General features: G+C 29.9%; 1 protein-coding gene across 1 annotated transcript in view; it reads right to left on the reverse strand.

Moving 5' to 3' along the window:
• Positions 1 to 541: 541 nt before the first annotated feature.
• The window catches only part of Uxs (UDP-xylose synthase), a 52,574-nt gene continuing 35,196 nt past the window's right edge, over positions 542 to 17,919 (reverse strand). Inside the window, exons 5-8 of the mRNA XM_075359432.1 lie at positions 16,111 to 16,298; positions 10,810 to 10,942; positions 4,676 to 4,809; positions 542 to 1,014 (exon numbers count right to left, since the gene is read on the reverse strand). Of these exons, the coding sequence (XP_075215547.1) occupies positions 883 to 1,014; positions 4,676 to 4,809; positions 10,810 to 10,942; positions 16,111 to 16,298 (587 nt within the window). The 3' untranslated portion in view covers positions 542 to 882. The remainder of the gene's footprint in view (positions 1,015 to 4,675; positions 4,810 to 10,809; positions 10,943 to 16,110; positions 16,299 to 17,919) is intronic.

Here is a 17,919-nt window from a genome sequence, read left to right on the forward strand (position 1 = left end):
CTTCTAAGGTTTCAAACTAATTTATATACTAGCAGAGTTCTTTCAAATACAGCTTGATATCTATCCACTTTCTGTAATATTAATGAGAAGTTGGGAGGGAAATACCTGTAAACCAGCTGCAATACTGTAAAATACAGTCAGTTCTATACAAGAACTAACTGCAATTTTTGTTCTAAAATCTGAAAATGTGTCATTGTTTTATAGAATGAATAATGCTGTAGCGTTTATTTATGCATCACTTAACTACTATCTTTTAAATTTGCAAAAGGTAAAAAAAAAAAAAATCAGTAAAAATCGGTAAAAGGTAAAATCAGTCAAAATCTTAAAAAGGCATTTTAGAATTGAAGAAATTGTCTAACAAAGAGATCTGAATTCTATATTGTTCAGAAGAATAAATTTATATGAGAAAGGTCAAAATGAAAAGGAACCTAGGAAGAGTGGGCATGAACACGTGATAAATATAATCAGATATATGTAAAAAAAAAAAAGGTAAAGAAAATAATCAAGGATAATTTTTTGTTTTTATTAGCAGCACAAATTTTTAATTATAGCAATTTTTCAGTAACAATAACAGATAGTAAAAATATCTAGTTTTCATTATAAAAATATTAAAAATTCATGTTAAAAAGTTAGCATTATTTAGATTCTTGAAAGACTTGACTAACATAATTAAATATAAATAAATAAATAAATTTACACTTCTATTTATCCTTGAAAAGTAAAATAATGTCAAAAGTAAACCTTAATCTTAATAAGAAAATAAATAAATATCTTAATAAGTTAGCCTAATTTTAAACAATCAAAATTTATCAGATTAAAATTTTGTACTCTCTTTCACATTAATTAACAATCAATACTGTCATTACTAAAAAATTTGTATTATTATCCAGGGTTTAAATCTTCTTTTTTGCTAGCTATTGAGTCACCATTTACGTGATTTTTAATACCATTATTATGCAGTAATTCTTCTCTAAAATATGCTATTGTTTTCTTTAAACCATCTTCTAATGATACCTGTAAACAGTATAAAGAAAAAAAAATCATTGCAAACAAGTTAAACAGAAATTTTTAAATAAAAACCCCTAACATTTTCTTAAGAATTTAAACTTTAAAAATTAATGTAGAAGTGTATTATAATTGCTTCCTTGTAATATAATCTATGTATTTCTATGAAAGTAGCCTAATTTATTTCATAATTATGTTCAAAAATTTTGGTTCATTCCCACATTTTTCGCAAAAGTTGATTAGTAAGGCTGATTCCTTTCTTATTTTTGATTCTGTACTGATTATTCTTGTTAGAGGTTAGTGTTAACGTTTTTATTATTATTAAGATAAAGAAACAGATCCTCCTAAAAAAAAGTATAAAATTCATATATGGCATCCTAGAAACTTAAAAATTTCCATGACAAATCCTTTTTCACGTTTCCTTGAGTTGGGCCTTTATTTTCCCCACCTCTCTTGGTATAAGTACCATCTCTCTTGCATCTTTAGATTACTCTGTCACCTGCACTCTTTATTCTCACTTGAAAAGATGACACAATCTCAATTGTTCTTTTATTACATCATTCTTTATGTTATTTCTTCTTGTCTTACCCAAAAAAAACTTTTTCCAAACTTCACTTCTGTAAACTGCACTTCACTCTAATCCTTTCCTTTAAACATATTCTATCACTTGCATAAATATCTGAATGAAATACAAATATACATAATAGTTTATTTTTGTGGAACTTCTTCACCTAAATGAAACTCCCTTACAGTCTGGAGAAAGCTACTTGGTCTTCTGCATTTTTTTTACTCACCTTTTTTTTCTACAAAAATCCTCTGAGAAGCCAGTCTCTAAAATAAGTGAATTTTTTTATCATTTCCAACACTTCTCTGAGATCCTTTACACTGTTTTAAATCTTCATGTGATTTCCCTGATCTCCATTACATTATTCTTCCACACAATAAACTCCACCTGAACCTTTGGACTTTTATCATTCTGGATATTAAGAGTGAGTTCCAGCTCTTCCTCTATTATACTCTGATGATCAAATCATCTGTGAATAACAAATTACATATATTTTCCTTCTTTTCTTTTATGTTTTATTGTATACCATCCGTGGCCATAATTAATGGAGACAGTAAGTACACTCTATTAAACAAATCTGAATGAACATATTAATTTTGCTTTGTCACAATTTTACATTGCATACACAATGTTTATTATACTTTATTAACTTTTCTCTTCCTATGCTACACCACTGCTGATGGTTACAATAACTTTTGCTAAAACTAAAAATGGCACACTGAAGCAATGAAGGAGGTAAGTGAAAGAAAAATCAGGAATGGAAAGTGTTAACAAAAATAGGTGTATCCGATTCTATCTATTTAAAAACAATATTAATCAGAAAACTTGTTAATTTTAAAATTTATTTTTGTAAAACTATAACCATTTTAGTTATGTTTTTCTATTTAATTTTTAAAATAATAACTTTTATATAAATACAAATAGGTTGAATATTATTCCAGGGGAAAATATTTATTTCTCAACCAATTTTATAATTAAAAAAAAAAATGTGTGTTTCAAACACTGTTGAAAAGAAAATCCAGATGTTAACTGGATTAGTTAACCATGTTAACTGAGCTTGGATTTAATTCCTAGCGTTTTTTAAACTATCCATTCTCATTAAATTTCTCACTGATTAGTATATTCATGTCCATAATTCAGTGAGTATTATATATAAAAAAAAAACTCCATGACAAGGACGAAAGAAGTTCAATGTTTTATTTTTATCACCATATTTATTTAAATGAAATTTAGCACTGAAAACAAAAAATGCCATGTCAAGCACTGTTAATGTCATTTGTACCTCAACATCACAGTCAATTCAGTGTGTATTATATATTTAAAAAAAAAAAAAATTATTTTGCATAAAAAAGTGGAAATTTAAAATGAACCAATAAATAAAATTACAATTTCAATTCAAATGAACTGTTTTCTTGTCCGGCAGTCCATTGATGAATATAAAATGTTCAGGTAGTGCCTGCTTCTGTGATTTGTACATCTGAACTTGTACATCAGAACATGATTTGTACATCTGAACATGTTCAATGTTTTATTTTGATCATATTTATTTAAATGAAATTCAGCATTGAAAACACAAAACACCATGTCAAGCACTGTTAATATCATTTGTATTTTAACATCACAGTTGTAACAAAATGTTTGGGTTAATGTAAACCATATTTTCATTAACTCAAATTTTGTTACAGTAAACAAAAAAATGTTTTACTAGCAGCTTTGTGGAACAATGTGTAATTCGTTATCTGCTGTCTGATCCGAGTTAAACAGTAGACAACTATCACTTCCAAAAGTCAGATTTCTAAAAATTAATTAGGTAAATAATCTTTGGGTACAAAGTTGCAATATAATCCCTTCTGCCAATTATTCAAACAGAAGTTTCCTTGAAACTGATTCATATTTTTAAAAATGTTAAATTATACAGAGGTGTAAGTCTATTTTAAATTTGATGTAATTTTCTTATACAGTTCATGATTTACAAAAGAGTGGAAAAATTAAAGAAACCTAAAGTGATCTGAGTTTTAAACTTTAAAATTCAGATGAGATTAAGGTAAACTAAATACAAAAAACGGGTTTTATATGTAAATGGTGCTGATTTAAAAAAATCACTTCTATATTACTAAAGTCTGGGTTTGAAAAAGTCACTTGCCAAAATACGATAACAATCATCGCTGAAATTAATTATTTGTTAAGGGTAATCTGATTGCATAAAATTGTTTAATTTTTGATTTAATAAGTTTTGTTATAATAGAAAACATAACACTTTTTTCTATATAAAATACCAAAAGTTTTGAGGAACTAAACCACAGAATTTAGACTCTTCCATTACAATTACTAAAATTGAAAGTAGAAAAACACATAAAATTAAATTATGTTATAATTCATAACCTAACATGAATTTATTACATTCAAAATAAATTTGTTGAAAAAATGACGGTGATCCACATACAATTATATGATGTTAACAATTTTCTGTGTGATTGTATGTATGCTGGATTGAGAGTTAAACTCTGACTTGAGACCCCCTCCCTTAGGGAGAAAGTGAGCCAGTTTCTAAAGGACTTTAAGCTTCAGATACTAAAAAAGGTTAATAAACTGCAATTTGAGAAAAAATGGAGATTTATCATAATCTTGACACCTAATGGCAAGGAAGGACTAACATAGTAGTAAGAATTTTATGAATTTTACAGTTGATATATCAATGAATCAATGTGTTACACTATGTATCATAATGACATTACAGAAATGAATGGCAACCTCTGATGGAAATTATGCTACCAGTTTTTAATTACTGAAATAGTTATATACTCAATTATGTTGCTATGAAATTATGCCTCATTTAATTAAGAAACACTATTTTCAACAAATGAAAAATGAACAGGAATAATATTAAAACAGAAAACATGAGAACTGTTTTTACAGTATTACTTCTTTTAACTGTAAAAGAATATCAATAAATTATAATTACATGATAAGGTCAAACCTTGACAAAACAACTTTCTTGAATAGATTATAATAAATATTATTAAGCGTCATTAAATTAATTTGTAATTGAAATTCTTAAGAACAAAATAATATAAAAATATTCAGTCAAAAAGAAAAATATTTTACCTTTGGTTCCCAACCTAAAATTGCCTTTGCTCTAGTTATATCTGGCTTTCGTCTTTGGGGGTCATCTTCAACTGCTTTAATTTGTTCTATAGGATTTGCACCACCAACGAGTTTCTTAATAATTACAGCAAATTCTGTGGAAAAAAGTAAGAAAAAAGGTGTATTTTTTATGCTTTAAGCCTTTTTTTCAAGCATTGTTTTCTTATGGTGATGTTTTAATGATTTTCCAACATCTGCGAGATATTTGTAGCAACTTTATTCAGATGATACAGGCAATTGTATATTTTCTTCAAGAAATAAAAATGTGCATGTAGCTGTAACTACAGATTCATTGAGGCAGTATATAACATTTATTCAAATCAAATAAATAATGACTGCCTGAAGACAGAACTAAAATGTTTTTTGTGGGTCTTGATTTGTTAAGCTCGCACACAAAACTGTAAACATTTATGTGTACCCTTCCAAATGGAAACTTACGTTTTTGCCAAAATTATTCTTAAGGTAGAATATCTTTTCTTTACTACTACAAAAAAGGAGGGCCTACGGCTCGCCACAAAAATGTTACATGGTTTATATTTCATTAGACATGATTTTGTTAAATATTTTTGCTAATTGTAACTAAATAATGTTCATGAATTTAGTGTACAATAACAAACACGTTTACAACGAAAGGCTTCAAAATCCTGAACATTTTTAGCTGTTTCTTGAGTTGTGATTTTTTAACACAGCTTTAACCTCAATGTTTTCCTTTTTTATCCACAAAACACAAATATAATTTCAGATAAATCGTTTGTAACAAGAAATATAAATCGTATGTGCGCTTCATACAAAATAAAAATGTGAGCACACACAACAAACAAACCAACACAATGCAATGCTTTTTTATTGGAGTGATTATCTATAATCTGCCTTCTTTATTTGTACTTTCTTTACAACTTTTCTGCACAAATAACAATGGCAATTTGCTACAATAAAATCTCCTGCTTCGGTTTCTTATTAGATCAATTTTTGGATAGTTGAAGTTTTGGTAATGATGGTATTAAAAAAAATTATTTCAATAAAAATGTTTTCTCCTTGCAACATTAGTAAACAATTTGTTGAGTTAACACAATACACTTGCAATTAAAAATAAGCTAATTTTGTTAAAAAAAGAAAAGAAAATTTCTTCTCCGATGACCCTCTGCCATTATTTAGCTTATGGGAATAGACATATACAAGGCATCCAAAAAATACCATTTTGTTATTAAAAAATACAGAACTTTCAACAGAATAATTCTATTATTACATACAAGTTTACTACTTTTCTACATAATTTCCATCACTATTAAGGCATCTTTCATACCTTGAAAACAGTTTTTTCATTCTTTCCTGAAAGTATGGCATCACCTGTGAAAATGACCACTGTTATACAGCATTTTTCATGTCAGTATTGTCAACATAGCACTCACCAAGGGTTTGCTTGAGATGAAGAAACAAGAGGAAGTCACTATGTACCAAGTCAAGACTCTAAGATGAGTGCTTCAATTGCTCCCGACCAAACTGTTCAATCAGACTTTGAGCTTCACTGGAACAAGCATACAAGCATGCCGTGAAGCACATAATCCCATGACTGAACATGTCTCTCCTTTTGTTTTGTTCATAGAAATTTTTGGCAATTACAAAAAGTGAAGCATTTATACTCTAATCTCTTAACAAGAAGTAAACCAACAAAACCCATTTCTTATTAGAGAAGACAATGCACATGATTTTTCATGTTGAAATGGTGGTTTTGAACATTTCAGAGATGTTGTGTGTTACCATTCTGTAGACTGCTGTTTGGATTCTGTGGTAATGTGAGAGACCTAAGTCTTATCGCCAGTCACTATTTGGCTCAAAAATCATCACCTTTATTTTTGTACTGGATAGAAAAGACTGAGTAGAATCTAATTGCTTGGTTTTGTAACCTTCATCAATATTTTTGGCATCTAACGAGAGCCAAGTTTATGTTTAGCCTAGGTTTTGTGTTACAATTTCATGGAAAACTGTCATTTTTCTTTAATTTTTTCATCCACTCGCGCAATAAAATCATTATTCATGATGAAACTGCTCATAATGGCTATTACTGCATTGCTCAATGAACTGTTGCATCCACTTTTTTACTATTATAGATTGTTTTACTTATAGATTTTTCACCACAAACTTCACTAATTTGTTGATGAATATCATCTGGTTTGAGATTCCTTCTGCTTAAAAATCAGATAATTACCCTAGTTTCAGACTTGGCAGGATTCTCAATTAACTAGACACTTTAAATGGTCTTTAATTAACTGTGAACATACTTTGCTGCACTTGTAATGGCATCTATCGAAAGCCAACAAATGAGAGAATGTAGTCTGCATGCTGAGAGCTGCGATTACAGCACTTTGGTGGTAGTAGAAAGGAATGATACTTTCTGGATATGCCTCATACTTTAAAAAGCATTGTTTCAACAAACTCACTTTCATTTCAATATGAATTAAATTTAAATATCCCATAGTAGAAAGTTCTAAAGTTTTAGACTTATGATTGTAAAAAAGTGTGAATGGAAGAATGCAACCAGAATTATCTTCAATTTGTGATCTGGTACTTAATACCTTAAAAACTAAGAACATTTTATTTAATGTTCATCACTTTTCCTGTCATTATTATGCTCACTTTTTGTTCACAGTGAAGACTATTTATTTACTTATTCTCTATTTTAAATTATACGGTATAAAACACACTTCTACATAAATGTAGTTAATTATAATAATTAAATTCTACACTTGAAAATAAGAGAATAACAATTTAATTAATTTATTATTAGTAACAATTATTAATTATTTACAATTAAATTATTAAAACTATTAATCTCTTTACAAAAAATTAAACCAAATATAATTGTAATATATCAATTTATTAATGCATACCATAAAGCTTTGATCACTTTTGGGGCTTTCATCAGTGGTTAGTGCCACTGTTTCTTGTCATGGTATCAGCTAATGAAGTTAGAAAGAGATGTATTTAGAATGTGGCCGAAAAGTGTATTAGATTTTAACTGTTTCTATTTTGTTTGGTATATTGCCATGTATTTTGCATGATGTTCGAAGGCATTAATATATCCTTCTTTGTATACAAGGAAAGTAACATGGTTGCCATTAACATCAGTGAATTTTTGACTACTATCTAGTGCTTACAGGAAAATGTAGATACCATGCTATACTATTGACTGCTTTTAACTGATCAATTTATTTATTTATTTTTTTTGAACTTGGGTCCTGTTTGTACAATGTAGAACATTAGGTAGTCAGAGCAGCTCAGCTTATTTAATACAGTGGATGTACATATATATAAACTACTAAAGTGTTAATAACTTCAAATAAGTTAGTGAACTAAAATATTTATTTATTTTATGTCCTTCAGTAACAATGGGTCGATATCCAATTACAGTCAATAAATTGATAGATAAAATTTTTAAGCACATGAAAAAATGTCAAGCTGACTGGATTTGAACCCAGTACCTCCTGGATAAATGACAGATACATTATCGCTCTGCCCTGGAAGTCAGTGGGTATAAAGATATATGTAAAAAAAGCCACATCTTAATGTACAACTGTATAATATTAAATGAACACACATATTTTTTTAAAATTACATGCTAAACAAAAGTCTTCCTAATTCTAGATCAGCTACTGATGCCCAGATAACAGCAGCACCATTCCCTGAAGATTGTCACAGAGTGACACAGTGTATCATAACATGAATTATTAAAATTAATATTAAAAAAATTGGTTTGGTTTGGCATTAAAGTGCATAATTTTCATAGCAAACTGTCACAGAAAAAAATCAGATTAATTAATCATTTAAGTAGAAGAAAAAAATCATTTTTACTTAAATCTTAACTACCAACACTTCTCAATGTGCTATAAATACTGATGTGCAGTCACCAAGGCTACCTTAACTTTCAACCCTAATATCTACAATGTCACAGAATATAAGCGTTTGATTACTATTTGACAGATAAAGTTGGATTGTCAAAGTTGTAAAATAAATGGTATGTTAGTGAATTATGATAGATGAATCATATAGTTCTTGTGATGTTACTAAAACAATTTCATGGAGAGAACAGCTTAATGCTTGTGGTGCTTCTGTCAGGACAGTAAATAATGTTTGTAAAAAAACAAAAAAAGTTAGATTCCTAACATATAGTGAGTATTCACTTCAAACTCCTAAAACAAATGAGAGAAAAAAGCTGTTGATAGAACTGGATGAATTTGTTATTGTGAGTCAAACTGTTGACACACTTTTTATAAAAGTGAAAATAGTCTGCCGACCTTAAAATCAATTGTTTAAATTAGAAGAAAGTATAAAGTTCATAATTTAGAATTATTTCAGTAATACCTGAATTTTATTTAATTACACGTTTTGTGATGACATTTGCTTATGAAACCGTACAGGATTCAGTTACTGCAAGCTCTTTATGAAGATGAAAAACAACATCATGTGGAGTTTTGTGAATTCATTCTAACAAGTTGCACAAGGTGACAATTTTGTAACACGCTTAGTGTGGTGATGAGGCTACTTTTTAATTAACTGGGAAGGTAAACCGCCACAATGTTAGAATATGGGGTACAGAGAAGCCAGATGAATTAGTACAGCATGAGAGAAACTTTCCCAAAGTTAATGTTTTTTGTGCAATTTCTCAGGAAAAGATGTATGGTACCTTTTTTCTTAGAGAACACTGTTAGGGGAACAACATATCTCGATATGCTTGAAAATTGGCTTTTCCCTCAGTTAGATTCGGAATATTTCATTTTCCAGTAGGACAGAGCACCACCTCACTGGAGTCTATACATTTGAGAATTTTTGATGGCAGGATTCTTCAACGATGGATCAGCCATATGGGACCTAACGATTCAGCTTTATATCACTGGCTGCCAAGATCGCCAGACCTTACTGTGTGCGATTTCTACAGTGGTCAAACTGCGGAACCTCATAACAGCAGCTGTGGCAGCAGTGAATAGAGAAACGTTTACTAAAAAAAATATAATTAACCAAGTGTTTTTAAAATAATATTTAAGTTTTATATATAATTAAAATTTAATAAGTTTAATAATATATGTTATAATAATAATGAGTTATAATAATAGGAGTTGTCATCACAAGGAGTAATTTAATTTTTAAAAAAATATAATTATATTTTTATCAAAAATATAGGTGGGTATGTAAAAAAACTTCATGAATAAATCTTTGATACAAAATTAATCATAAGTTTTTGTATCTGATATTTTTCAACATATAGAAATCAAATCAGATGATTCTTTTTGGGACATGCTTATTTTAGTAAGTAAAATCTGAAGCACCTCATTAAAAAAAATCTGATCCATATTCAAATAAAACTTTACAGAACTTACTTATACTTTTTAAAGAACTTACTTAACTGCTTTTAGGATTCAAAGGAAATTTTTGACATTCTCAGTGAATGAAGACAAATTACTCTGAATGTAATATCTAACAGTAGTCCCAAAGGTAAAAAAAAAAAATTACCCTGAATAATATGAAATAATTTAAGAATTAAAGTCAACAATTTGTTGTTACCCTAGTCGCTTCATCATCTGTTTGTTCATCTGGGACAAAGCTTGTTTCAGTAACATCTAAAGAGGATCGATCACACAGAAATCATTTTGATAGAAGATAATATGGGAGAGAAAGTGAAGACTGCTCTTAAAAATATTGTAGAAAATTATAATATTCCTACTCACTATTTCAGCAGAGAAATAATGAAATTTAATGTAATATTTTTATTGATTTAATATTATAATACTCTTTTAATTTTAATTCCTAAACTGATTAAATAATTAATTTGAGCTACTTGTAGAAAATCATACATGAATATAAAGAACCTCAAAGTTGTTATTTATTAAATAAAATATTATGTTCTGCTCCCATCAAATTCTGGTGGAAATCAATTGAAGTATATAAGTGTCAAATTAAGTATAAATGTAAGTATAAAAGTTATTTCTAGCCAAGCCTTCATTTATTTCAAAATTTACAGGCTGAAGACAATGTTCTAAAAACAAACATCATTCTCCATGCTTATAGAATTCTAAAAAATGTTTACATAAATTAAAAAGTACCTTTTATTGAATGTTCAATAGGGTTGCCCAGATTAATAGGTAATGTGTAATTTGATGCCATTAATGCAATCAGGCCATCAACCAAATCTGATACATACTGAAATGAACGAGTCTGATTTCCGTGACCATAAACCTGTGAAATTACAAGAAAAAATATATCTATAAATTAATATAATTATCAAAAACACATTGTATAAGATTTATCAATCATTCAACAAACACTGATGATTAAATTTATCATTCCTTCAATTTTTTACTTACTATGCCATAATTTAAAATAATACAATATTAATAATATAATTTGAACAGCCTAGTATTATAAATGATAGTAATACATATCATAAATAAATTATAAATGATAATTATTATATAAGTGATAATACTATTTATTATTATAAATGATAATACATTATATAAAAATATAAATACATATTACTTTGTATTTCAGTAACAAGAACAATATGTGTATATAATAAAGAAGTGTATCACATTATTATGTACAATTTGAATTAAATCACATGTAGCTTGAACAACAATCAAACATGGCAGAGGGTTCATGAAAGCACCCTTGTTTAGAACCGGCCATTTCGCCTCAGGCGAAACGGAGAAAGAGCACGGAATCTCGTCGCATATAAGTTGAGGCTAGGAAAAGCTTGCAAAAAGTTTTTTTTAAGAGCAACGTTCCGAAGCCAAAATATTTAGTTATTACGAAAGAAGATGGTAATTTCTCGAGGGTGAGTCCCTTTCTCATTGCTTGAGAGATAACTAAATGCGCTGGAGGCCCTGTTAAGGAAATAAGAAAAACCTTTACTGGACTTCATGTGGAGATTGTAAATGATGCTCAGTCTCAGAAGATCCTAGGGCTTAAAAAGATTGGAGAATTGGTTGTACGCGTTGATCCCCACAGCACGCTCAACACCTCAAGGGGTGTGATGGTCTGTCAGGATCTTCTAAATTGCTCGGAGCAAGAAATTGTTGAGGAGTTGTCATCACAAGGAGTAATAGAGTGTCGTTGATTGAACATGAGAAAGAAAGGTGAGGCCCTACCCTCAGCCTCTCATGTCCTCACTTTTAACCGGCCTACTTTGCCGGAGAAGGTAAGAACGAAGATCCATCGATTGGATGTGTGGGCATTTGTCCCGCAGCCAGGGGCGAGGGGCGAGGGGCGTTTTGGCCGTCCTGAACAGGTGGTCAGATTGCTCATGACGCTGGGAGGACCCCGATGGGTTATGTCCTATGGGACTGTTTATAGGGGGAGTCAACAGCCACAGTATCCTGGGGCGACAGATATACTGCTTAATGGCGGTTCTGGTTGCCCCGAGTGGTGGTGGTGATGATGGTGATGATGATGATGATGCTGGTGGTGGTGGTGGTGTTGGTGATGATGATATAATAATAAAAATAATAAATGTCAATAATAAACAAATAATCATAGTAATCACAACTTCAATGATAATAATAAACAGTGATTACCTACAAAACAGAATTTAAAGTAATCGTCAGGATTTATTTACAAGTAATTAAATATTGTAAACCAGAATTCAGTCCCATTGACAAAAGACATCAGCATGACCACTAATCTTAACACTTTTAACCACTAGTCTTGTATTAACAACAATAGTACAATAGATAAGACAAGTATAAAGTTCTTTAACTGCAAATACCTTTGCTGTTCACAAATAAAACTATCCTAACAATTTATGAATCAAATTTAGTACATTATCTATCTCACTTATAGTGTAACGATAACTCACCAAACCACTTATTGTTTTCATTTACTGAATTATTTATGACATCAACTTAATTGTGTCAAACTTGTATGCACTAGAAATTTGCTCCTTCACTTATCTCCTTGCAGAATACTCTCGCTTCAAACTCACGTAATTACTCCTAGCAGAGCAATCTCTCACAGAACTGAATTAACTCGTCTTCCCTGGAGTATTTGTACTCCTACCCTCTTGACCTGCAGGACCAGACCCTGGCTGAGCGTGAGAACGATCGACTGAGCCCTTTTATTTTCTCACGCATTTCTACTCTGGGTTTGGTAACTCATCTCAAGGAACAACATCTGTTTAGGTGTGTCAGCGAGCAGTATTACAAAGGAAAATTGTTAAACAATCCTGTTGGCTTTACTAAAAAGGTTCCTTCTAGCCCCTTCCTGAAGTCCTCCCATTATTATATTTTCTACTACTTTCTTCTTAATTGGCAGGAATCCGTTTCCCAGGTCTGTTATACCAGTCTTGTTACACTATGTGTATAAATTCTAATATATATATGCGTGTGTAATATAATAATCAAAACTACAGATGATCTAAAATTCAAAGGCAATTTCAATTGGTGAGTTATAGTCAATTACTAAATTTATGTTTTTCATTATTATTGATTGATATTCATAACATTTTTTTCTTTGGTGAATTTATAATGGTTCTTTGAAAAATAAAAACTGAGGCTAAGTGAATTGTTATACAGCAATACAAAAAATCTTTTTGCTTCATTTGCATAACCATGTAATCAAATCTACATTGAAAAACTGTACAAATTAATGGATAAGCGTTTAAAGTATCTGACGTGCAACTGAATGAATATATTATATCAAAATTGCCGGCCTCCGTGGCATGAGTGGTAGCATCTTGGCCTTTCATCCAGAGGTCTCAGGTTTGAATCCCGGTCAGGCATGACATTTTCAGACATGCTACAAATCATTCATCTCATCCTCTGAAGCAATACCTAACAGTGGACCCAGAGGTTAAACAAAAAAAAAGTATATAAAAATTAAGCAATAAATAATTTACAATCTTTATATATATCTATATATATAATTATTATATTGCATTAATATTGCTGATCTCTGTGGCAGAGTGGTAGCATCTTGGCCTTTCATCCAGAGGTCCAGGGTTCAAATCCCAGTCAGGTATGGCACTTTACACAAGCTATAAAATTCATTACCATCCATAAGTAACTGTAAGTGGGCGTAAACCTGCTGTTGTAGAATAAATAATTATTAATATATATAATAATAATAATTTACATAATATCCATTATATAAAATTTATATAATATATACAAACAATTTTTTTTGTAATTAAATTTTTACAACTAAAAATACAGTGAACATTGTTATATGATCTTATTATTAAATAAATTAATTTGATTTAAAATTAAGTTGAAAACTACAAAAAATATGAACTGGTTATAAAATTTAGTATTTTTTAGTTAGACTAATCTCATCAATCTACAGAGGAAATGTTGATTTATAAATGGCACAGAAAATCTGGCAATGATGATAATATTGTTCAATTTCCTGGAATTTACATAAAATTTTAATTTTAATCCTTTAGATAAAAATCATTCCATTTCTCTTGCCCTTTTCATTTATTTACTAACTTATTTTCAAAATAAGGTGAAATATCATAAAATCCTACCTAGAGGTTGAGAATAAATTTTCAGATACTTTTTAAAAACTAATATTTTATTCAGATGTCAAGTGAGATGTATTTTTAACTAAGTTTTAAAATTACTTAAAAAGTGATATTAGCACAATTTTTTTTTTAAGCTATTAAGTTTATCTTCTAGTTATGATAATTATAATTAAAATAACGTTTTCACCTGGATAAAAATTTAATTACAAAAAAAGGGATAATAAAAAGTTTCAGATTAATATACTGAAAGTATGAGGGTGAATCAAATATGAATGATAATTTTTTTTAATAAATTTGTTGATTAATAATACATACAATTCATACCTTCATCATTTCCCTATATAGTATCCTGCACCATCTACAAGCTTTTGCAAACAATTTGGAAGATTGAATATTCATGGTTCATAAAAGGTTTGAGAACGAGTTGTCAACCAATTTTGCACGCGCTCCTCGACATCTTCATTGTTTTCTAATTGTTCCCCTCCAAATGATTCTTTCAAAGGCGCAAACAAAAAATAGTCACAGGGGGTCAAATGTGGACTGTAGGGAGGATGGTTGAGGGTTTCCCAGTGCATTTTTTCCAATTTATTCTTGTCAAAATCATGGTGTGTGGCCTGGTGTTGTCATGGTGAAGGATGGCATATCTGATGGGCATACCCTGTCCTTTGTTAACTGTAGCAGCTGGCAATAGTAAGCTGCATTCACTGTTCGTTAAATGTAGAGAAAATCAATGAGTATAACTCCCCTTGAGTAAAAAAAAAATGGTTGCAAGAATTTTTCCAGCTGACAAGCCGGGTTTTGACAGCCTTCACTGGGCAGCCCTCATCCTTCTCTCGCCACTCCTTATTCGCCATTTTTGAGTCCAGAGTGAAATGACAGACCCATGTCTCATCACATGTGATGATGTGCCTCAAAAAATCATCCTCTTCTTGCCGAAATCAATTCGGTCACAGATCTCCAACCTGACCTGTTTTAGATTTTCGGTCAACAACCCATGAGCACTAATTTTTCTAAAGCCAAAATGATCAGTGATAATGGATTGAGCACTCCCATAGCTGATACATACTTCTGACACAATTTCTTAAACAGTGAACCAGCGATCACCTTCGATAAGCTCTTGAATGGCATGGATGTTGTCAGCTGTGAGACTTGACTTTGGGCATTGATCATGACTTTCGTTTTCTACACTTCTCGCCCTCCCTTAAATTGTCTGGCCCATGTATACACTTGGTTCTGGGATAGTGTAGCTTCCCAAACTGTACCTTAAACAAGTTAAAATTTCCATGGGTTTAATGCCTTCATTAGTTAACAATTTTATGATTATAAGTTGTGCAACAGACAACGAAACCTCTTGCTCACTCATAGCTGTACTGATGACAGAACAGAGCAGAGGAGCTAACCAAGCTGGTTTCCCCTTTCTACACACTGAACATTAACCCCTCACTCCGCCATCCATTATCATTGCTCCATTATCTTCAGGCAAATTAAAACTGTGATTTTTTTTCTAAACTCTTCTAATATATTTTTTATCTCACAATCTGATTGATTTATTTTGCTTATTTTTTTTTTTGTTGATATTTTATTTCATTTATGTCTGCTAATAAGTTTTTTGAAAATAACTAGATTCCTTTTTTAAAATTTTTAAATGCATAGAAATATTTTTGTTACTTGCTGTCATCACAGATTTTTCAGACCTAATAACAAATAAAACTTCTATCTTTATCAATCTAGCCAAGTAAAATCATAAATAACTACTACGAAAATAGTTGATGTAGGTGATAAGTTAGTGAAAACCTTATGAAATTACTAATGAAGAATAATTTCAATGGATTTTGTCTTGTCTGCAATGTAATAATGAAAAATAATTTAAGAGAGTACTTACTGTTATGGTTTCATTTTTTAAAGCTTGGAGTATAAAATTAGATACCACCCTGCCATCATCCATATGCATTCTAGGGCCATATGTATTAAATATTCTAGCTACTCGTACAGATACCTTGTCATGTTTTGCATAGGCATAACTTAGTGTTTCAGCAACACGTTTACCCTCATCGTAACAAGCTCTTGGACCTACAAACAAAACATTCAGGGTACAAAGAATTAAATGCATAGCATAACAGAATATAAAAAACAAACCTAAACATAAGAACCACACAGATTTAAAAATCATCTTTATCAACTTTTTAGTTTTTTCTTTGTTATGTCATGAATTACTTAATTGATGTTATTCTCCATTAGACGAATTTCTTAACCTTATCATATTTATTATGGTCTATATCCTCAATTATCTGTTTTATACATTCCAATCTTCATATTTGTCTATTTTAGTATATTCCTCTATAGTCTTTACCTTCTGCACGTCTTTCCACCTAATTAATTAAACTTGTATACATGGTCCACCTACCTAGTAGATCTACAAAATTTTTCCACAAATCTCTCTCCTCTCCTATTCATCTTAAGACCTCTTCATTTTGTGATTTAACAACCTATCTAATTCTTAACATCCTCCAACAAACCCATGTTTTGAAAGCCTCTCTATCCTTTTTCTTTTTCCTATTGTCAATGTTTCATTCCCACAAAACTCTACATCCCACACATATTCAAAATGCTTTTCTAATTCTTAGATCTATATTGGGTTCTAAATTTTTATTGCAGAAAAGGTCTTTCTTTGTGAAAATCTAACTGCATTTATTCTAAGAATTTTAAGCAATTATCCCTTTCATAATCTTTTTTTCCTTAAAACAGCAAAATAAAACAATATACATATCTGCTTGTAAATTGCTTCAAAATCAATAAACAAATATTTATAAATCATTGATGTTTTGGTAGGTAAATAATTTTGGTTGGTTTAAAATTGGTTGCTATTTTCGTGAAAAATTTTAATATAATTTTAAGATAAATTTAATTTAAGATATTCATTTTTCAATACACACACACCTGTTAATTTTATATTAAAATAAAACTTTTTGTATACAGTTTTTGAGCATTTTCTTGTTTTCCAATTTATCTAAATATTTATAAATAACCCCAGATATTGGTAATGCTTACCTAGATTGTTTGATATTTACAAATTTCTTTTCTGCCTAATGCCTTTTCTTTCTAGTGCTAACCTGCTTTTAATACCTTTATATATATTTCATCTTTATTTTGTGATTTTAACAACAAAATTCTTCCATTTCCATCCCATGATGTTCACCTACTTTAATCATTATCTTCCATTCAGGAGCGTTTCATTTACTTAATTTTATAGTAAATCTATCTTCTGTCAATGATCTATGCAATTTGATATTTTTTTTTTTGGATTCACCAACAAGAACATTATCAGTATATCTTAACATTTTAATCTTTTATTTTGGGATGGTTACGTCAACCTTAAACTTTTCTTTCAAATCTTTTTATAAATATTAATTAAAAAGCAGTGGGGCTAGACTACACCCCTATCTCTCATGCTTTCCTGCATTGGAGATTTTCTTTCTTTATCTTCTGCTTTAATAATATATACACGATTCTTATACAAACTATAAATAATTTTTCTTCCTCTATATTATAATATTACATTCCTTTAAATTTTACACATTTTAATTCAATTCATATTTTCAAAAGCTTTCACAATAACTATTAATGCCATGTCCATAGTCTTTGTTTGTTTAGCCTACATTCCTTCTCCAAGATGATTAATCTAGGCATTAAA

The sequence above is a fragment of the Lycorma delicatula genome, chromosome 1 (assembly GCF_047948215.1).
Source record: "Lycorma delicatula isolate Av1 chromosome 1, ASM4794821v1, whole genome shotgun sequence".
In the NCBI taxonomy this organism is placed as follows: domain Eukaryota; kingdom Metazoa; phylum Arthropoda; class Insecta; order Hemiptera; family Fulgoridae; genus Lycorma; species Lycorma delicatula.